Raw genomic sequence first — 22,674 nt, 5'->3', positions numbered from 1 at the left:
TACTCTACTCATGCAACTCTGCTCCTCCCTCCTCTCCAAGGGGGGCTTCCATACAAGCGAAACACCAACTTCTGCATAACTCGAGAACTACTCAATCACAATTTGGGATGTGAGGGTTTTTGGGTATGAGAAATGTTTCTATAATGGTATGACACCCCTCCCTCCTCTGAAATGGCGAGGGGGTCCCATAAAAATATTACACATATTTCAACCAAAATTATTCCAACCAAACATGACAATTGAAAATTTTCGGAAAACTCTGAAGGAAAAAGGGAAAATTCGGAAAATTAAATTTCCATATGTTCTACAATTACCTAGTGACAAGTGTTGTTGGTTCGTTTGATGTTTGCGCTAGCGAAATTGTTCTTTGTTCGAAACTGGAAATGGATTTTAATGTGATGAAATGCATTCCTATATCTTCTTCTATCTATATCAGAAAAAAGGATCACTGGATGTGTTGATAAGAGCAGAACTCGAGGAAGAAATTGTCCGAACCAACCAAATTGCACAAAGAACACACAGAATGACGCTTGGGACTAGCAAATCATTGTCGTTGTGCAATTCTCGGCGATTCGAGCTTTGAATGGTCAATAACGACGCCGGCCACGTCCTTACAGTCACCAGGGGAAGGGACGGAATGTTAGTATGATATTCGCCGCCCGAAGGCCAGAAGGGTCGCCTCTATAGCGTGGTTCCCTAGCGTTTATCATGGGGCGGATAGTTGTTAGTGGGAATGGTCTAATGTTATAATGATGAGTTTTGTTAGAAAAACTAGGAATTTTACAGTGAAAGGTAAATTCAACGGGGTCGAATAGAAGATCAATCAATGAACAGTTCTGCGATTGGACCCATGAACTTGCTCATAGTAAAAAAACGTGAATGTTTGAAGGTATTGATAACAAAAAAACAAATTTTGGGCGGGACGAAGTTTACCGGGTCAGCTAGTAATAATAATAAAAATGTTGATTGAGTGTTATAAAGGTCTGTATTTCAAATAAAATGTAATAAAACTTATGACATATTTTGACATTGAATTCACTTTTATTCATCTGATCTTATACCATGTGCATGTTAACTTATATTCTAATAGATACAATCATCACATCTTTCCAATTTTTTGACGTAGGATTACGTCTTTCGGGAACATATTGGGGTACAAATTGAAAATCAAAAATCGAGCACATTGTGAAAATTGTCCAATTTCAAACGCTTATTGCTCAGTCATTTCATGATGTATTGATGAAATTTTTGCGTCAATCGATTTCGGTACTTCATAACAATTTTTTATATTGAAGAAAATAATATATGTCATGAAACTAACTATCGAACAATTGAAAAACCTCAACCCCTATCCTAACGGAAATCTCCACTTCTGATTGGTCGAAATTGGCGACACATGTGGCGGGTCCCTATCAGAGACATAAAAACCAAGCTACCTGGGGGAAATCGGCATTGCAAATACTTGAAAGTAGAGGGAGCTTTTGTTCCTACCGAAATGTGTTTCCTAATAGAGTCATCAAAACCAAGCTGGCTGGGGGAAATCGGCATTGCAAATATATGCAAGTCGGGGGCATTTTTATATTGCCAGTAAGGTGAGTGATACGATTAATTCTAGGAAATAAAATTTAAATTTGGAACCTTAATGTTGGTTGCTTCGTGAAATTTCATATCAATGACCGATCGTGTTTTGTGAAAAATTTAGCACAAGTGGTCGGTGTTAAGTCAGACCGGACCATGTGACATTTTTCTGATTTCGAGAAAAACGAGCTTGAAGTTTGGCGCTATAAGGGGCTTTCATTGAGCGTTCAAAACAATTACGATACGTTATTCCTGCTGTACGCGTGATTCTCCAAATCTGATAAGTGTGGTATGCAGCTTCCGTAATAAAGGGTGTGTCACATCAAATTGCATCACGGAAAAAACGCTGTAGAAATTCGCCCAGTAGACCGATCCTTTTGAAAATTTTAGACAGTAAAATAAAAACTATTAAACAACTTTTGGCATTTTCTTTTTATTCATACTTCGAGCCCAAGCCCGTATGCTCGAACCTTCCTCTTTACCCCGTCCATAAGGTTCTGTACAACGTCAGGTTGTAGTTTTTTTTAACAAAAATCCATTTTCTCTTGAAGTCCGCCTCCGATTTGACAACTTTTGGGTTCTTCCGGAGGGCCTGCTTCATAATCGCCCAATATTTCTCTATTGGGCGAAGCTCCGGCGCGTTGGGCGGGTTCATTTCCTTTGGCACGAAGGTGACCCCGTTGGCTTCGTACCACTCCAACACGTCCTTTGAATAGTGGCACTAAGCGAGATCCGGCCAGAAGATGGTCGGGCCCTCGTGCTGCTTCAATAGTGGTAGTAAGCGCTTCTGTAGGCAAACCTGCCCGTTTACCGTGCTTTACCGTGCTACGCGCTTGTGATCTTTTTCACTGACGGAGCATCCATTTTTGCCGTTCTTCACCTTCCGGTCGATGGTTAGGTTCTCGAAGTATCGTTTTAGTACTCTGCTGACCGTGGATTGGACGATTCCCAGCATCTTACCGATGTCCCGATGTGACAACTCCGGATTCTCGAAATGAGTGCACAGGATTAATTCACGACGCTCTTTTTCGTTCGACGACATTTTTCCAAATTTACGAAAAATTCACAGTGAAGCATGGCCAACGTGATCTATACACTCTTATCTGATTATAAGCAAAAGCTGAAGATATAATTCCTAAAAATTAAATTTCTACAGCGTTTGTTCCGTGATGCAATTTGATGTGACACACCCTTTACTTAGTTAAATACAATCAATAACTCGAAATTTTTAATTTTGCTGCTTGGTCCCCTCTGATTTAACACCGACCAAGTGTAAGTGTAAAATTGTATGGTAGCAGTTGTGTTAAAAATGACATGAAATATTAAACGATTCATTCCAGTGATCATTAAAAACCAAGGTGGGTTCCCGCTCGAGAACCGGTCGTTTGATTTAAGTTGTCTGTTTTGTTGTGTTCAATTTCACCCAAAGATAGTTTATGAGGCGAGAAAAATTGGAAAAGGGAACAAACATTAGAAAAAGGTAATTTCCTGTATGCTCTACATTTGGTATTAGTTGTTGTTAGTCCAATTAAAATCCGCATTGGGTTGAATATACACAGAAAGTACAAATTGTAAAAGAAATTTATCTTTTCCATTTCATATATGTTTTCTCTATATCAAAGTAACATATTTTTACTGATGAGAAAAATTGATAATTGTGTTCGGTATTGGTAATTATCTCATTGGTGAGTTTTTTTTCTCTATTTCATCCGTACATAACTCAGGAGGTGTCTCGTCTTGGATCACGTCTTGGATCATCATATCTCGTTCCACTTCGGTATCTTCTATCTGATACGCACCATCCAACGACTGTCTACCATCCTTCTGTCATCATCACTCGGTAAACACTGGTGGAGTGAACAAACAATACTCAACAACTAAACAAAACGGTCCTTTTCAGGGTCACCAAATCATTAACAAAGAGTTTAACGATGTAACTCTTCAAACTTATCCAAAATTAACAGATAGCCTAACGGAATCCTACGTTGGATGCGGTCGTATCTCGGACACAACCCTCCTGTGACTTTTTTTTTCTGGACCACCAACAAGTTTGAAATAGTTGAATTTCCTGTTGATAAGAAACGTCCACTCACGCACTAACAAGGAAAACTTTCAGCAATCTTTAGAAATAATTATTCATTCATTAATAGAGAATTGATTCAGATGCAATTTCAAACAAATGATCACAGAGCCAACGGTAGTCCTACGTCTACCTTGCGGTTATATCACAGATATAACCCGTTCTAGTTGTTTTTTCTGATGTTAGGAATAAAGTGAAGTGTTCTGGTATTTTGATTTTTTTTAAAGATATATTTGAAGATGTATTTTCCAATTTTTGAGTGCACAAATAATGATTATTACGCTGGATGCTGTTTGAAAATCGATACCTTGCTGGTGGTATCGGTTCTGTAGCAACGGGGTGTCGCAAAACAAATTCCAATGAATATGTCGAATCTTTAGGAAAATACCAAAAGCATTACAAAGGGGGTTTGAAAAATTCGAAAAATTGTGGAAATGGCAGCCATTTTTGTAAAAATATTATGTGTACCGGTAAGTTTCTTCGGTTTTACAACTTTTTCTTATATGTCAAAATGTTAAAAAATTGAAGCGTAAACAACATAGTTTTTTGCCACTTCGAATATGTCGAATTTCGTACCAACGAGAGTGTTTTTGCAGGGAAGGGTTACCTCATTACTTTAATATGAAGGAAAAAGCTGCGGAAAGTCATCTCATTTTGGTGGAAGTTTATGGTGACCATGATCCAACTGAGCGAACGTGTCAGACGTGGTTTGCACGGTTTAAAAGTTGTAATTTTGACTTGGAAGACGAAGAACGTTCCGAACCGCCAAAAAAGTTTGAAGATGAAGAATTGGAGGCTTTACACGTTCAAGACCCGTCACAAACGCAGAACTTGCAGATACATTTGGAGTAGCTCAGCAAACCATATTCGATCGTTTAGAAGCAATGGGAATGATCCGAAAGATAGGACATTGGGTGCCGTATGAATTGTAGCCACGAGACGTCGAACGCCGTTTTTTCACGTGCGAACAACTGCTACAACGGCATCGAATCATTACTGGCGATGAAAAGTGGGTCCATTACGACAATCCTAAACGTCGGGATACCCCGGTCATGCATCAACATCGACGGCCACGCGAAATATTCACGGCCAGAAGGTTATGCTGTCTATTTGGTGGGATCAGCTGGGTGTGATGTACTATGAGCTGCTAAAACCGAATGAAACCATTACGGGGGACCTCTACCGACGACAATTGATGCGTGCACTGGAGGAAAAACGGCCACAATACGAGCAAAGACACGATAAAGTTATTTTGCAGCACGACAATGCTTGGCCGCATGTCGCGAAACCGGTCGAAACATACTTGGAAAAACTGAAATGGGAGGTCCTATCACGCCCGCCGTATTCTCCAGACGTTGCTCCGTCCGATTACTACCCTTTTCGATCGATGCAACATGGCCTGATTGAACAGCACTTCTCCAATTTTGATGAAGTCAAAAATTGGATCGATTCGTGGTTAGCCGACAAGCCGGCCGATTATTTCCGCAAAGGGATCCCTGAATTGGCAGAAAGATGGGAAAAAGTTATGACTAGCGATGGGCAATACTTTGAATATTAAATTTGTAACCATTTTTGCAAAATAAAGCATTAATTTTTGAAAAAAAAACGAAAAAACTTACCGGTACTCCTTTTAAGTTTATTTTCATGAAAAATCGAAAAAATTAGAACGGCTATGTGACGATTTAGATCATTCATTTTTACATACTGATAAAAAATTTCGGTCAAATCGATCGAGTAGACCCTGAGATATCGATACCACTTTTACTTTTTGCTGTATTTTCCAACTGTAACTTAGCTGTGACATAAATATACCGATAATTTCAGGAGAAAGTAACTGTTCAATCCACACTCTCATATTTCGAAAAAGAACTATGGATGGGTTATATCTATGATATAACCGAAAGGTTGACGTAGGACTGCCGTTGGTTTAGTAATCAATTGTATTTCTTCAATCAGCAATAATCCCACCTCGGATGTTCCTCAATGGGTACGATATCGCCGCTGCGCAGAGCTATCTTTTGTGTGTATTGATTAAATTATTGATTAAACTAGTGAATGAATGAAACATTTTACGAATTCAATTATAAACAAATCCCAATTTAAGTCAGTTCATGCATTATGGAAGTAGTTATCGCAGCAAATAGTTATCAACATTTTGCCTAATCATCAAACGGTATGCATAGAAGTTCAGTGAGCTGACGACATGATGAGATGTCTTCCAATGCAGTCTTGAATAATCGAGCCAAAGCATTGCATTTGTACCCGCTTTTGAAGACCGTGGGAGCAAATCAAATTCCGGAGTGTTAAAAATACTTGTGGCATAAAAGTATTGCCGACTTGAATGAATCTGCAATGCCGATTTTCCCAACTTCTTGGTTTCGGAATCTGTATTAGGAAAATACATTCCGGTTTGCAAAAATGCAAGCGAGTACAGCAGTACTCGCTTTTTTGCATCTATTTTGCAATGCCGATTTCTCCAGGCTTCACGATTTTGAAATCTGTGTTAGGGAAACATTCATTCATTCCAGCGATCGTACCTCAATCGTTGCGCAATCATAACTGAGTGGATTTCCAAGCGGCACTCGCTTATATACCGATTGGTGTGATTTCAATAGCCTGTTTTGAAAGCAATTTTAGGACTATTGAAACAAGTTTTTGGATCAAAAAGTAACAAGTATATAACGCGTAGACATTTTATCTTTCGAATGAAGTGTTTATCATACCATTTCTTTCAGTTGTTTAGGAGCTATTAACGCTCAAAATCTCGGTCTCCGGCGTAACGCTTTCGTTTTCGAAACTTTGAACTTACACCCCGGTATAGAAATGAAAGACGTAGTCCTACGTCAAAAAAGTGCCATTTGTATAGAAATTCAAAACCAATTACAAAAAAAAAGTCTTAAATAACCCTTTTATTCCTCACCACAAAGTTTGTGTTATATGTAACTCTTCTACTGCACAGCTGACTGTTTCGCGGCGCACAAACTGCTTCATTCACAAGAGCCCGAAAAATGCTTTTTGCGAGCACGCTTGTTTAGCACGCAAGTTTTGGCAACTTTGATGTTTGCAAGCAGCCGCTATACAAAGTGCCATTTTGTGTGACGTTATAAAGTGTTTGAAAAACTGATGACGATGCAAATAGAGAATTTCCATTGTTGTAGCACCAATCCGCCAACCGGAAAACGTTCCTATCAGAGATGGTGTTCTCACCGTTCCGTCCAGGAATGGTTCCGAGCAGAACCCTGAGCGGGCAAAAATCACTACCACCTCCACCGCTATAAACCCCCCGCTAGGACATGCAGGGGCCAGTTACAATCAGAGCGCCGGAGGAAGCGATGGCGAATCGCGGAATGTTGGCACAACCGCCCTCACAATCATTGCCATGTGGACGGAAGCGTGTACCTTCGTTAAGAGTAAGTGTAGCATGGATTCAATCCAACTTGTACCAAATGATGATATGCAATGTTTTACCTGCGCTAACATTACAAAAAGCGATCCGAAACGTTGATATTCCACTCACTCCTCCAATTGATAGATATTTTACCCAAATTAGGGGAGCTGATGAAATCGTCATCTCCGTTGGCTATTGAGGAGAAGAAATGACGTTTTAAAGATATTTATTGAGATAGACCACTCGCACTAGAATTTAAATTGGAATATGAGTATTTTGATTAATATGTATTTATTTCTGAGTGTGTCTTATGTCTCGATAACACGATGGCTGTCTTCCGCTCTTGTTTTTATTTCTACGAATGTTCAAAACAAAATCTCAGTCCCTGGAAATGAACAAGAAACCATCGGGTCAATGATGCTCAAAGAATGGTTCTGGAGAGTACTAATTTTGTATTCATAAAATCCACAGAATACTGCAATACGATGGGATTTGATTCTCATTTTAATCTTTTTGAAGTTTGAATATCCATTCAAAACCAGTAAATTTTGTTTTACCTCGTCACAGACAAAATGGGAACTCGTCCGAAACAATCGTTTTGATATTTGGAACAAAGACTGCTGAAAGGTGATTTTTAGCGCTAGACATAATATCTCTGACATAGACTAGGTACTTATCACAGACCCTTTGCGCCCCTTTTCGTACCATGTTACAAACATTAGCAGTTTATCATCATTAGCTAATGCAAGTATGCATCTAGCATGGGTGGTGTAAAAGCGCCGGTACTGAAGGCGTTCCGCGTGTGCTAATGCTAATATTTCAACCGCACCTGATTTGAAAATGAAACATGTATTCTTTCTTCCGTTACAGAGCACCAGGAGAAATTTTACATCTACCTTATTGTAGCGATTGCAGCAGCAATACTTCTCTGTCTGTCAATAGTAATTGGACGCGTGGTGGTACGGAAACGCAGAATAGCGAAGGAGAACGATAAATTTCAGACATCAAACACAGGTGAAACGACGCTCCCAAATGGCTTCACCGACGATATATCGGAAATAGATGCGGATATCGATTTGCAAACCCCACTGCCGGTGCCAAGCGTTTCCCGGAGTGATGTAAGTAATAGCCATTCACTCACGCTGATACCCAAGCTGCAGCCATAGTTCGATGATTGTAGTATCTATTCTCATATGCAAACACAACCCACCCACCACTGGGCAGAACCATTTCCCAGTTTGAATGTCTGTCGGATATCCTGTTTTTAAAGTAATCCCTTCTATTTCACAGAGCTACGGAGCGTACACGCCTTCGCCTGGGCCGTACGGAAATCTGGGACCATCCAATCTATCACATACCTCAACCACAATGCTGGTGCCGCCATGTTCAATGAGCTCGATGATGAGCACGACCCACCCCGTCGGCTACCTGAATGGTCCAATTAATATCATTCCTTCGCATCTTGGGCAAAGTATAGGTAAGCCATTGAGCATCTGTTTCCGATTTCATTCCCATAATATGCGTTATGCCGGGAAACCGTTGAGTTATGGACTGCTGTTGATGAAATGCAACAGAACAGAGATTACCAGACTGCTGATGATTATGTAAAGTTACTATCGGTTACTATCGGCAAATTCACTGAACACATTCGCACTAAAATCAGCGATTCACAGCAAACAGAAACTAGGAGAAAGTGGTCCTGAATCGAATGTTCTTCTGATGGCGGAAAAAACACAAAACTAAGTCATTTCGAATGCGTATGGTCTGCTCATGAAAAAGCTATATAAATTGAATGAATTCACCTGTTGCCTGTAGTATACAACATACAGTTATTAAAAAAAAAGTCGGAGTGCTCCTAAACCGACTTTCTGTTTTTGCTTCATAGTTATTTAACACGTTCACTCAGGCACTTACCATCAATGACTCGCAAAAGCAAGGCTCATCGGTCGGTGCTCACTACCGGGGCAACGCATTTGATTGTCCTATCAGACACCTTTGATCAATCCCCGTCCGCCATCAATGAAGTGAACGTATTAAAGCATGTATTTCCCTCTCTGTGTATGTATGTGAGTGTGTTTTGACGTAGGATTACTTCTTTGGGGAACATATTGGGGGTACAAATTGAAAAACAAAAAAACCTGAAAATTGTCCAATTTCAAACGCTTATTGCTCTCTCAGTTCATGATATACTTATTGAATTATTGCGACAAATGATTTGACACTCCATAAACATTTATTACATTGAAGAAAATAATATCTATCATGAAATCAACTATCGAACAATTGAAAAACCTCAACTATTATCAAAACGGAGATACCGTGTTCTGATTGGTGGAAATCGAAAATGCTAGCTTCCTGTTGTTCTCACAATTATTGCTCAGTTCTTTTCTGACGGATTTATGAGATTTGTGCATCAATCGACTTGGTCACTCCATCACAATTCATCACAATGAATAGAATAACATATTTTTTATTTAACATATTGTTTAGTTGGTATAAGAGGAGGTAGCATTTGTGGATATCATTCATTCTTTGTGTGGACACCGGCTGGACAACATCGTTGCTGGACGAGCTGGACGACGAGGGATCGAGTGCCTTTCTCAAGGCAATGAGGGTGGAGGTGTAGTGCAGGAGTGGGGTAAAGTTTTGCAAGGGCATTTCCAAGGCTAGAGTCGAACTAACAAAGGGTCAAGTAAACCGAAGAAGAATTTCCAGGTAAAAAGTGTTTTCGCTATAAGTCAACTCAGTAGTGAATCAAAGCGGATGTTCCTGACCGTCAATATCAATGGCTCAGAAGTAACTCTGCAATTCGCCACGGCTTCGGATATAACAATTATATCGCGAAAACAATGGAGCAAATACCTTGGATCACCTCCACTACCTCCCCACCTCTCGAGTAGCAACAACATCTGGGCAACGTCTCAAGCTTCTGGGCGAACTTCAAAGTACAGTCACACTTGGAGAAATCACCAGAACCGGTAAGCTTTATATGGCCAGCAACAACCTCAACCAGTTTGGTCTGGAATGGATCGAATTGTTTGGACTTTGGGTCAAGCCGTTGTCAGCAATCTGCAATCAAGTTCATCAAGATCTACCCAGCGTAATCCAGCATTACAAGTTAAAATTCACCGACGTATTTCGTCAAGGCCTTGGACACTGTAAGAAAACCAAGGTGCGGTTGTTCCTGAAGCCCGGAGCTGTGCCAGTCTACAAACCGAAACGACCGGTTCTATTCACACCCGTTGCAAAGGTGGAACGCTTACAAGAACTAGGGGTTCTCACTCCGGTTGACTTTTCGCAGTGGACCTTGGTGCAGTATCACGGTCATTGAAAGCTGGAGAATCTGTTTATGCGAAAATATATCGCAGCAATACCAAGCGGTCCTGGGCTCCAGAAGTTATCATCGAAGTCATCGGTCAAGTTAACTGTAACGTACTCTTGGATAATTGGCATGGTAGACGAAAACTAATACGTTCTCATGCGAATTAAATCAAACGTCGTAGCTGCGATCAACCTGCTCCCGATACTCCAGACACATCTCCACTCAGCATATTCGTAGATGAATTTGGATTGAAACGCAAACCACATCCTCTGGTGAATATCGTTGCAGATCCGATTGGAGCTGAATGTAAAGTTGATCCTGAAGATTCTTCTGTAGATTACTCTGTAGAAGAACAACAGCTTCAATCCGATTCAGAAGATCCAGAATTTTCAGCAATAATCAATAGTAATAACCCATCACAAGAGGTGCATCCCGTAGCCCGTTTCAAAGAGGAACCCAATAATAGTCGACCAAAGCGAATAATCCACATGCCATCAAGACTAGACCCATTCCTGGTATTCTGGAAATAAGAAGGAAGGAATATTGCATATCATAGTAGTCAACCAATCACTGTCGATGTGTTGACAACCACCCTAGCAACCACGCATGGAAAGACCTGACAATCCAAGCAACCACCACTATAAAAGGATGAAACCAGTGCTATTCGATTCATTCTGTGTTTGGAAGTCATAGAATAAAGAACTCTTAAACTAATATAGAAGCCGTCTTTATCTTGAAGTGAAGAATACAACAGAGGCGAATGAACTGCAAAGTTTAAAGCATCTTAAAACGAAGAAAAAGAAGAAGATATTCTGTTCACTTCGGGTTTGGTGGTCATCCAGTCAACATCACTTGTCGGTGAGCTAGTGAGCAGGAGTGAAAATAGCTTTTCTCAAGGCATGGAGAGTCTAATTCAAGCTGTCCGAATTGGCCCTTCTCATGGCTAGAGACGAATGAACACCCTCCTTTTTTTCTTGAATTCGTCGCTGTTTCCCCAACGCGTCCAAGCGATCCCGTGTACTGGTTGTACCACTATCGTTCATCATTTTCTCCATTTTTTTTTTTTTTTTTTGACAATTTTGCAACCAATCGTAGGCTTTACCGCCATCGTCTTCGGGACCTCCAGCGCATCCGGCTGCTGGAATCCGCGGATCAACACCTTCCGCGTCCTATTTCGAATTTAACACTTCGGATACGTGTCATTTGGGGTTGGGGTGATTGGTTGAGTAATCTTCGTTCTTCGGGATTTTGTTTTCGATCCTTAACATTGGGACTAATCTTCGCACAGGAGTAATGGATAATCGTTAGCTGCAAAATTTATAATTTTTTTCATTATTATGGTTATCGCTCTAGGAATATGAATTATATTACTATTTGACTGTTTCTTCTGCGTAAAATTATTCTACCAGCGCAATTCACAATTTAGGTGAGTTTTCCGAAATGTGCTCTAGAAATAAAACTTGATTAGTGCTACATTTTTTATTGTCTTTTACAAACATGATTGACAAATAATCAAAGGGCCTGGCCGGGTAAGGGAGTAAAAAGTCCCCCTAACCAAATCACCAGCCGTATGGAAAATATTGTAAAGGGTACTAAATGAAACATTTTGGCAGTAGTCCTATATATTTGTATATATTTGAGTCCTTATATGGTACACCATAGGATCTATGGTGAAAAATGCACCTTTTCGTTTTTTTCACGCCATTCTTAATAGCTTTGAGACAAAAATATGAAAAAGATACTGAAAGTACATCTTACTTAGGTGTATCGATCAATATTTTCAAACAAATTTTCCATCAAAAAATCAAACACTAAAAAAAAATTTAAATTAATTTAAATTAATTATTAAATTTGATTTTTTTTTATTTTGAGATTCAGTACTACTCTAGTTTGTATTCAATTTTTTTTCCTACGTCTATTTTAGGTATATGTGATTTTTTTTCAGAATTTTTAGAGTGTTTTTCGCGGTACAAAAAATATATTTTCAGGCATTTCGAAATTTTGAAAAAATAATTACTTTGAGATCCAATTTTACTCTAATTTTTATTTAAAATTATTTTTTTGTATGTGTTGTTTTTTTCCACATGTAGCGTAATTTTTCTTGAATTTTTAAGAGGACTGCGCGAAAAAAAAAATTTTTTTTGGCCTTTGAGCATTTTTAATTTATTTTGAATTTAGAGATCCGTTACTGCTCTAATATTTTTAAAATTGTGTTTTTCATATGTTTAAATTTTGTTGTATATTTACTTTTTTTCTACATGTGGCGAAATTTTCTAGAATTTTTAAGAGTATTGCGAGGCACAAAAATAATTTTCTTCATCGTCTGCATTATTATAATTTTTTTTAAATCGATTATTTTATTTTATTCGTTGTTTTCAATTGTAAGATTAAAATTAGAAAAATAAAAATAACTCAGATTTTTTTTAAGTGTTCCCATCAATCCGAATGATCTTTCCACAAAGACTTTATTTTTTTCTCACAGAGCTCTATCGTACTGCTGACTCCTATGAATTTGGTAATCCATCTAAATCCAATGTAAAGATAATCTGATGTATTTAAAGATACGAGAAGTTTTTTTGTACAGCGCAGTGCTCTAAATATACAACATATGAAAAACACAATTTTAAAAATATTAGAGCAGTAACGGATCTCTAAATTCAAAATAAATTAAAAATACTCAAAGGCCAAAAAAACTTTTTTTTTTCGCGCAATCCTCTTAAAAATTCAAGAAAAATTACGCTACATGTGGAAAAAAACAACACATACGAAAAAATAATTTTAAATAAAAATTAGAGTAAAATTGGATCTCAAAGTAATTATTTTTTAAAAATTTCGAAATGCCTGAAAATATATTTTTTGTACCGCGAAAAACACTCTAAAAATTCTGAAAAAAAAATCACATATACCTAAAATAGACGTAGGAAAAAAAATTGAATGCAAACTAGAGTAGTACTGAATCTCAAAATAAAAAAAAATCAAATTTAATAATTAATTTAAATTTATTTAAAAATTTTTTTAGTGTTTGATTTTTTGATGGAAAATTTGTTTGAAAATATTGATCGATACACCTAAGTAAGATGTACTTTCAGTATCTTTTTCATATTTTTGTCTCAAAGCTATTAAGAATGGCGTGAAAAAAACGAAAAGGTGCATTTTTCACCATAGATCCTATGGTGTACCATATAAGGACTCAAATATATGGTACTACTGCCAAAATGTTTTGTTTAGTACCCTATACAATATTTTTCATACGGTTGGTGATTTGGTTTGGGGGACTTTTTACTCCTTTACCCAGCCAGACTTTTTGGAGATATAAAAAAAAAATTTTAATAATTAAATTTGTGATGAACTTTTTTTTGCATAATTTTTCTTGATACACCGTAGTAAGATGCACATTCAGTATTTTTCCAAAATTTTTATCTCGAAGCTTTTGAGGGTGGCATAAACAAACGAAAAAGTACGTTTCTCACTACAGATTAAACCACATAGGGCTTCAAATAAACCGTCAAAATTTCATATTTAATATCCTATACAATATTTGCCATACAGCTGGTGATTTGGTTTGGGGGCACTTTTTACTCCCTAACCCGGCCAGGCCCTGTGTGAGAGATAATCAACAACTTTTTCCTATTCCTAGTTATTCAATCTAATTAAAGCTTGATCCATCATACGTATAACATACAAACACTAATACAAACACATTCTTTCATCCGCAGGTGGGATTCGAACACCGATTGCAGCGATGAGCACTTTGCCCCGGCATCAGCAGCCTCCACCAGCGTTTCTCGGAGGCGCTGGTTCGGCGCTGGGCCACTCCCAGACTCTGAGGCGACCCTCCAGCGATCACGATGGCAATATACCGCGAAGTCTGAACCGAGGCTCAACCAACACCCAGTACTACTACGGGTGACATCCGGTTCCTGGCCAGCAGTCCGCCCAGTATACACAAACAGCAACCCAATCCAGCCCACAGCAACCTCAGTCCATACTGAAGAACAACAAAGAACCGACCATTGGCGAGGCCGAAGATACCATCGTAATGTGTCCCCCCAATCGAACGTATTGTTTCTAGAACTGTAACATCATTTTGCTGCGGAAGCAAACTGCAGTGCTGAACTATCAAAGTGATAAAGATCTAGTGTATCTATAAACCAAAGCGATAAAAAGACGGCTAGCGGAAAGGACTTGAATGAAAAAGCAAAAGAAGGAAAACCGCAATCTGTACGTTGACAAAGGAATGAAAATTGTTGTGAAGTTTTAAGATTAGAGAGAAATCAAGTTTTGAGAGCAAGAAGTGCAATATACTGTGACTGTAGACATGCTGACGTCGCAAAACAGTTCGTTGAGGAATATAACAGCCATTCCATGCCAAACCGATATAGTGGTTCTCAGATTTTTGTGAAAAGGGGTAGTTTTGTTCTTTATCGCAAAACATTAGACCCGTTTTTTTCTATTTTTACAGTAAGGTGACCATCTCCATTTTAGGGTTGTCCGAAAAATCTACTTTTCCTCTTTTTTCCAAAAATGATCTTTTTCAAAAATTCATAACTTTTGAACTACTAGACCGATTCAGATGATCGATATATCAAATGAAAGCCAATTAGCTAGCATTTTTGAAAAAATGACACATTTGCCAATTAATTGAATTCTAGTCGCATACATCCAATCCAATCCCATAGAAATATTGAACGAAGACTGAAAACATGTTAACTTTGAAAAATCAATCTCAAACAACAAATCTCTGATTTTTGAATATGTTATGTAAAAAACCTCAGCTTCCAAGAAAAGATATAGAAAAATATATCTTCCTTGGTCCCGAAACCATGTAAGCTATAAAATACTGATACATTAAATAATTACGAAATCAAAATCCATTTATTTCGCAATTCTATTGTTTTTTTTTTAATTTTATCTAACCATCATCTGAATCGGTTCAGTAGATCAAAAGTTATGAATTTTTGTGTTGGAAAAAAGAGGAAAAAATTGATTTTTCGAACAATCAAAACTCAAAAACGAAAAAAAAACTGGTTTCGACACATGTTATTAGAAAAATCCACAGCTTTCCAGAAAAAATATAAAAAAAATATAGCGCCTTTGGTCCCGAGACTATGAAAGAAATAAAAAACGAATACAATCAATAATAACGAAAGCAGAACTCGAGTTTTCTGCAGGTATAGTACTTTTTCTTCAATTTGATATGTCGATCATCTGAATCGGTCTAGTAGTTCAAAAGTTATGAATTTTTGAAAAAAGACATTTTTGGAAAAAAAAAAGAGGAAAAACTTTTTCGGACAACCCTATAATGGAAATGGTCACCCTAATGAAAAAAATAAAAATACGGTTCAAATGTTTTGCGATAAACAACAAAACTACCATTTTTCAAGAAAATCTGAGAACCACTATATCGGTTGGGCATGGAATGGCTGATAAGTGAAGAGCATCTATGCTCAAATGTTGGAAGCGTATGTTATTGTCGTTTTACTACTAATATAGTTTAAAGTTGGTAATCAGGGTATCGTGACAGTCGAATGAAAAACGGAAGGAATTCACGAACGAATTCCTCTCTATTCGTAACGCTCTCTTACACTCTTCATTCGTTAATACTTGGATGAAGTCATATGAAACAAATCATAATGTTAGCTGTGAGTATTGAGCAATTTACACCGTGTACAGTTAGATGAAAATAAAACGTGTTTTTGAAAGAAATTAATCAAATTGGAAACGATAGAATTAGTTATTGAAGATAGATAAATTAGTGATGAGATTAAAGAACCAAAGTTATGGAATAATGTAAGATAAGTAAAGTGTACAGATAAATAGTTTATTTATTTTCCGTTGTAACAATTGAGCAGGTAATTTATATCTATTACGGTATAAATAGCGTAAGAATAACGTGAATATTTTAATAAAAATGATTTATTAGAAACAAACTGGTATTATTCAGCCCTGTTCGAAAGGCAAACTGATCTAGATTACGTTCCAGTCGAGTCCATTGGAATTATCAGAGATTAAATCCTACGCCAGTCATGTTGTTTGCACAAGTGGATTCGATGAAAGGTAGATTTTTTCCGAAACATCGAATATGATTTGCTGTATTATTTCCGAATTTATTGCAGATATGTACAACATATCTGTGTTACACATTCTTTTTGCAGATACCCTCGATTTGGATGCTTGAAAGGTCATTTTGATACTAACATCCATAGCCGATCGTTTTCTTTACCGCACCAACCACTATTCAACCAAGTACAGTTTCTATCAGCTTGGGAAGATCGTATGCCAAACGTTCCTTCCCTTCCCGGGGAACATCGACGAATTGTCCTGCTGAAATTATCATAGCTATACGAAGAGTAGCAGGAAGTGTAGTGATTGATGGGATGAAAGAACTCGGGAACGGATTTATGATTGCACTTGATATTTGGCATTCGTGACCATCTACGCCGGATTATGGGATATCGATTAGTCTGACTGATAACTACTGACAGAAACGCTGGCTGACATTCGGGTGCAAGTCACAATTCAGCAACGCTCGAGCCATGTATTCTTGCCCATAAGCATCGACGACCAACGGAACAACCGTGAACATTCGATAGTCCACGTAGGTATCGATAGTAGATACTGCGGCAGCCAGTCTTCCGAAAAACACTTACACATGTCCACGCGATGTGAAAATTCCATGTTTTTGTTTGAATTCGAACATGATTCTCGCTAGTGTTGAGTGTCTATCCCCAACACGAACAATGATACACAAACATAGACATGTGAAAACAAACACGATGTTTATAATTCAAGAACATCATGTACAAACATATCACCCGATGTCGATGTATTCATTGCTTTCGTTTCGTTTCTTTTCATACACGGAATAAAATTATTCATCCCAAAACATTTCTTCGTAGAATACTTTTTCACAGAAACGAACTTGAAATTTAGTTCGCATTTCAAAAATTGCACGAACTAAGAGGCTATAAGTTCATGCACCAAAATGTATATTTTTATTAAGGCTCATATGGCGTCAGCCTAACGGGGCCGGGAGTTCAATATTTTGACAATGTTTGCTTACAACTATGTTAGTAATATGTAACCGATTACTCGCGGTTGGCTCGAGGTTAGTATTACAAGTGTTCTCATAATTGGGATGTTGCAGTCTTCAGTGCTCTGTACGTGTGCCCGACATGGGATACTTCCTATTGGGATGCAGCTGACCGTTAATCAGCAACGACCCCCTAGTCTGCACCCCATATCTAGCGTGGTGCGTCTTTTTCGACTCGAGGAATCCAGGATAGAATGATCACTAGCCGGCGCAATCATCAGCTCGTGTAGAGTTGTCATGAGCGGTACAACCTTTGGCTCTAGTTGAATCATCAGTGGACTGCACAACCTTCGGCCCGTGTATCTGTAAAGAGTGTGTGTATGTATTGCCGCGACTAAGTAAAAGTTTATAGATCGTTCATGCACATTTTGATTAAACTGATTAAATAATCATTAGTTTCGTTCAAAGAAAACGTTCTCTGAATAGAAAGAAGCTTTCTATTTTTTTTGCGTGCATGTTGGCAATTAAAGTCTGGGGAGCCGACTGCATAGCGGGCGACGTCGTACAAATGCTGACCAAAAAAATAAATACCCAAAAATTAGTTTTAGATGCAACCTTCAGCGGCACACAGCAGAACCAGCAGAGAAATTTCAGCGGCTAAAACACACCATTAATTTCTCGATGTTATCACAAACTGAATGAAGGAAAAAACTAAAAGCTACACTTACACTGCACTACATATGATATGTGTGCATGCGATTGCATCATCCTTTCTTCTTCTCTTCTCCGCTCGTTTTATAGCTCGGGTCGCGATCGTCGCGAACAAGCAGTTTTGACCATTTGTATTCAAAGATCCAGCCAAAATTGTTGTTCCCGTGGTTCGAGTGGTTAGCGTCACGCCTAACATGTCACTGCTGAAAAATTCGATTTTAGTACTTGTTCAAATAGCTAATAATAGCGAATGTTACATGAATTCAATATATAAATTGATGCGTGCACTAAATAATGATATCAAATGTGAAAAACTCTCATATCAATCGATGTTTATTTTGTTCAGAACAGAAAAAGAGGTTTATTTTATTTGCCCAATATTTTTGATGAAGCACCCATTGTCATGAAAGGAAAGCATTTTTTCCATGTCAACATACCAACACACCACGCGTTGAGTGGTGGTGGTGTGGTGTCCGATTCGCTTCTTCTACTCTACGCACTGCCGGTGCTTGGGGTGAAAATGCAAGAGAAACTGTACACCATGTTCGAACATCATGTGAAACATTGGGATTAAACATCGTATGTCCAAACATACCACAAATACAAACATGTCACATTTTCTAACATAGGTACGAAAAAATCATGTTTGTACTCAAACACAAAACTGTGAACAGCAGCGTGGACATGTTTATTCCGGACGCAGTGTTTTTTGTGAAACATGGAAGACTGCTTGTGGGCATCTGTTAAAAATAGAAAGAGGAGATAATCATATTGTTCTCAAAACAAAAATGTTTGTCTTTTCCTTCGGTTGAGTGTCAGTCTTACCCGACTAAATTAATATTTTTAACATCAATATTTCTGGAGATACTCTGATTCGATAAACTGGAAGAGAAGTGATGGTAGAACACTCACGTAAAGAAAAATATCCCAAAAAAATATTTTTTTGTTTTTATTTACAATTTTGACAGAAGGCCAGCTAGGTGTACACAGAGAGTGTCAAAGGTATTGATACACTGTATTGCAAGTTTGTATATCATTAAAATTTCAAATTAATTGTAATTTATCAATTATACATAGGTGTCCGTCTTTCCCGACGTTCCCCTACTAATGTAAGAATCTTAATTGCAAGTTAAGCGTATGGCGCACCTTGCGTACAACAATAAATTGCACGCAAATGTAGGGTATTTGTGTTGCCTATACATTGGGCGCTACAGCGGATTAATCCCGATACATATGCAGAAGAGTAAGGCAACACAGAAAACGGTACGATCATTTAATTAGTGTGTAGGGGAGAGCGGTCCCCTAAATTGTAAAGTAAGGTACCTAAAGTTATTTTTTTAATATTTTGGCAATTTCTGCATTGAGTTGTATATAAACATGTTGAGCCGACACTATTATTGCTGCGCCTTCCATTCAGTCCGTAGAGCGTTTGCACAATATCAGTGCCGGTCCCAGCACCCAAAAATATTTATTTGTGAAAGTCAGTCAATAGATAGAAATTCGACTAGAAAGCAGAGATCAACGCTATTTTTTCAATTTTCTCGTGTATTATAAATATGTAATAAATTTCGCGATGCTCACGATGGACAGTGCAACAAATGAACGATATCGTGCAGGGAAACAAAAGTAATTGAACTAAAGGGACACAATTCACATCAGATAAATTTTTATTCCTTGAGCGTAAAAAGAAAAAAAGTTCTACTTCGACCTACTTTTGATCTTACAGCATCCAGCAGAGTAGCTCCTCTATATCACACCCTTCTGTTAAAATACAGTTGTTCAGTCATGACACGTTCCTCCATCCAGCATCCATCTCATCTAGAATTGCTAGAATGGACTTACGTGTTATGTTTGAAACAATTTTTCTAACGATAATTAGAGTGAGACGTACCAAGCGAGAAAGGGATGTCCAGCAAAAGTAAAAAAAAACAAACCTCTTGTAATAAAAAACTATAATGTGTCGGATATAATTTTCACTTGCATATGACGTATAGGATAAATGAATCCGAGCCAAACTTTTTCTGGTTGAATCCGACACTTCGATATAACAGTATCTTATACCATTCGCACTGATCGTTTTAATTAAGTTTACAATGAAAATTACCGAGCAAACGAGCGAAGACAACCTGTATCATAACACAGTTTCAATGTATTTCAACCCCCAAGCGTCTTCTATAGCCAACATCAGCAAAAAAAAGTTTCCGCAGTTCACGTAGTTCCTAGTATAGAAATAAGTACGTTTATTTATACACATGTGGACGAAAGTCAAACATGTATCAAGAAAGTGCCTGTTTTTGTTGAAAAAAGCTATTATCGTGTGCTCCCAGGAGTTGTCTGTTGATATGAGTGTTCGCATGGCATGGACATGAACTGTGAAAAGTTTTTACTCCCTTTGAAAATCGTCCAAATTGTGTTTGACGCATCCGGTGTGCACGAAGTGGAGTTTATAGACTGCGAACAAACGTAATAGATCTGTGATAGGAAAAACCATGCTATTATCCCGTTATCAACTGCTATCTGATGTCTCATGGGTATTTAGAACTGAAATCGGAACATTTCTTACAGAAATGCGAGTCACGAGCCGTAAATGATGACTAAAAAATTTACCGAAGGATTTGTGTTATCATATACTATGTGGACACTTGAAAAGGGGGATAGTTACAAATGATATGTAATTTTAATAATAAAAAAAAATATTTGTATTGTATTTCCACTGCAAACAAAAACTGTTCACTGTTAGCTCTCGCTGCTGATGTAGCCACAGCTTTGTGGAACGAATGATTCGGATTCCAGTCTAGAAATCTCAATCTTTTCATAAGGGTGTTTCAAGTTGATTTGAATCCTCAATTTTAAAGCCAGACGACGGATATCACTAATAAGGAACTCACAAAAATTTCATACAAAACATAAAAGCTTCTCAATATCTAGCAGCTGAAAGACAAGCTCCTATTCCTGTTCAGAAGTTAACCCGGGAGTTTCGACCCCAGCTTGGTTGAGCATCCACCGGAGAAGTGGCCGATAAGTGATGATCGAGGGATACATGCTCTTCTCAACGTTGGTTCTGACTTTTTTTTAATGAATATCAGTGCAGTCGTTTTGTCCTCCGAACATAAACACGAGGCATCTAAAAAACTGAGGACGCATTTCTCCAGTCAGTGAAGCCAAACCAAAACGCCTACCGCCTAACAGAATACACTGAAAAATGATCTAAGATGAATTAATCTCACAAAAAAATTTCGAATTTTACAAAACATTCCAACTATAACACATAAATTCCACCAACGAAACTTTACACGGACTGTTTCCAATTTACTGATCGGTTTTATTTTTCTGTTTGTTTTGACAGCAACGCGACTTCATTAGCTGTAGAGTGACTAGATCGGTTTTGGACTTGACTCTAGACAGTGTGCAATCAACAGTAAGGGAAATAGACTCTCGAGACTCTGAAACACTGGTCCTATTGAATATCCAAGCAGTTTTTTCAGTATTTCTTAGCTAAATTACAGTGTCGGACGAAACATTAGGACCTATACTCAAGCAAAAAAAATGATAGGAGGTTATGTCCAAGACACGACCGCATTGTTGACGTAGAACTACGCTGTAGTTCAATTCAATTCGCTTGTTATAAACTGCGAATAAACAAAATAAACTCTTTCATTAATCTCAACAACCTCGAATAGAGTAGCACTGCTTCATTATGATCATGATTAGCGCAAATGCAATCCTAGTTGAAGGAATTTTGGCAACTGGCACGCGAACCCAAATAAATTAACAACTTATTATAACTTATTGAATAACTTGGTATTCTCCAAATAATTTTTTGGTGCACAACCTTAACACCTGCTTCACCATAGCGTCAGTTCAATGCATTGATGCGATGTCAATGGCACCAACGGAGCCTTTATGATGACAGAAAACAAACCTGCCTCAGCAGAGATTCATAACTAATACCCTAGCGCAAATATTTCCCTCCCGTTATCTCCCCTTCTTGTCGCCACATTCGGATCAACATGTTCAACCGCAACAGGGCAATACGTTAAAACGCACGCACGTACGTACACAAATATCCATATATTGATGGCTTGAAGCAATTAAATATACACACACTTATCTCCGTTTTGCGCTCTTCTCAACAGATGCCCTTTTTCTTAATATTGTGGACAGAGTTTTGCTACCGTCATGCAAAACCAATTCACAGACAAAATTCCAGAACATTTATTTTCGAGGTGAGATGACGATAGCCTAGCTTGATGATTCCCCACACAATTATGTAGCTCAGAACCTTAATGCAATGGCGTCAGTTTGATACAATGATTGCAATGCTAGAGACATCAGCGAGTTAATAATTTGGTCGCGTCCACAGCTCAATCCGAAACTAAGACATGTGAGACTTTAAACTTCTTTAGTTCATTCGTCTCTAACCTTCAAAAAGGCACTTGGAAAACTTTACTTTTTCCTCGTATTACTCCTTCACCCCCATTGCCTTGAGAAAGGCATTCGATTCCTCACCATTCAGCTCGCCCAGCAACAATGTTGTTCAGTCGGTGTTCCCACGAAGAATG

At 38.1% G+C, this 22,674-nt stretch overlaps 1 protein-coding gene across 3 annotated transcripts in view; it reads left to right on the top strand.

Annotated features, from left to right (window-relative positions):
* LOC129776416 (protein eva-1-like) overlaps positions 1 to 16,256 on the top strand; it is a 416,080-nt gene extending 399,824 nt beyond the window's left edge. For 2 of the 3 annotated variants that reach the window (XM_055782042.1, XM_055782043.1), the window contains 4 exons: positions 6,817 to 7,068; positions 7,917 to 8,164; positions 8,337 to 8,523; positions 14,085 to 16,256. In XM_055782042.1, the coding sequence (XP_055638017.1) occupies positions 6,817 to 7,068; positions 7,917 to 8,164; positions 8,337 to 8,523; positions 14,085 to 14,278 (881 nt within the window). In that variant the 3' untranslated portion in view covers positions 14,279 to 16,256. The remainder of the gene's footprint in view (positions 1 to 6,816; positions 7,069 to 7,916; positions 8,165 to 8,336; positions 8,524 to 14,084) is intronic. The other variant, XM_055782044.1, reaches the window with a different exon arrangement.
* Positions 16,257 to 22,674: the final 6,418 nt, after the last annotated feature.

This window comes from Toxorhynchites rutilus, chromosome 3, assembly GCF_029784135.1.
Source record: "Toxorhynchites rutilus septentrionalis strain SRP chromosome 3, ASM2978413v1, whole genome shotgun sequence".
NCBI lineage: Eukaryota > Metazoa > Arthropoda > Insecta > Diptera > Culicidae > Toxorhynchites > Toxorhynchites rutilus.
The sequence above is the reverse complement of the archived record's forward strand: the minus strand, read 5'-3'. Positions and strand labels throughout refer to the sequence as shown.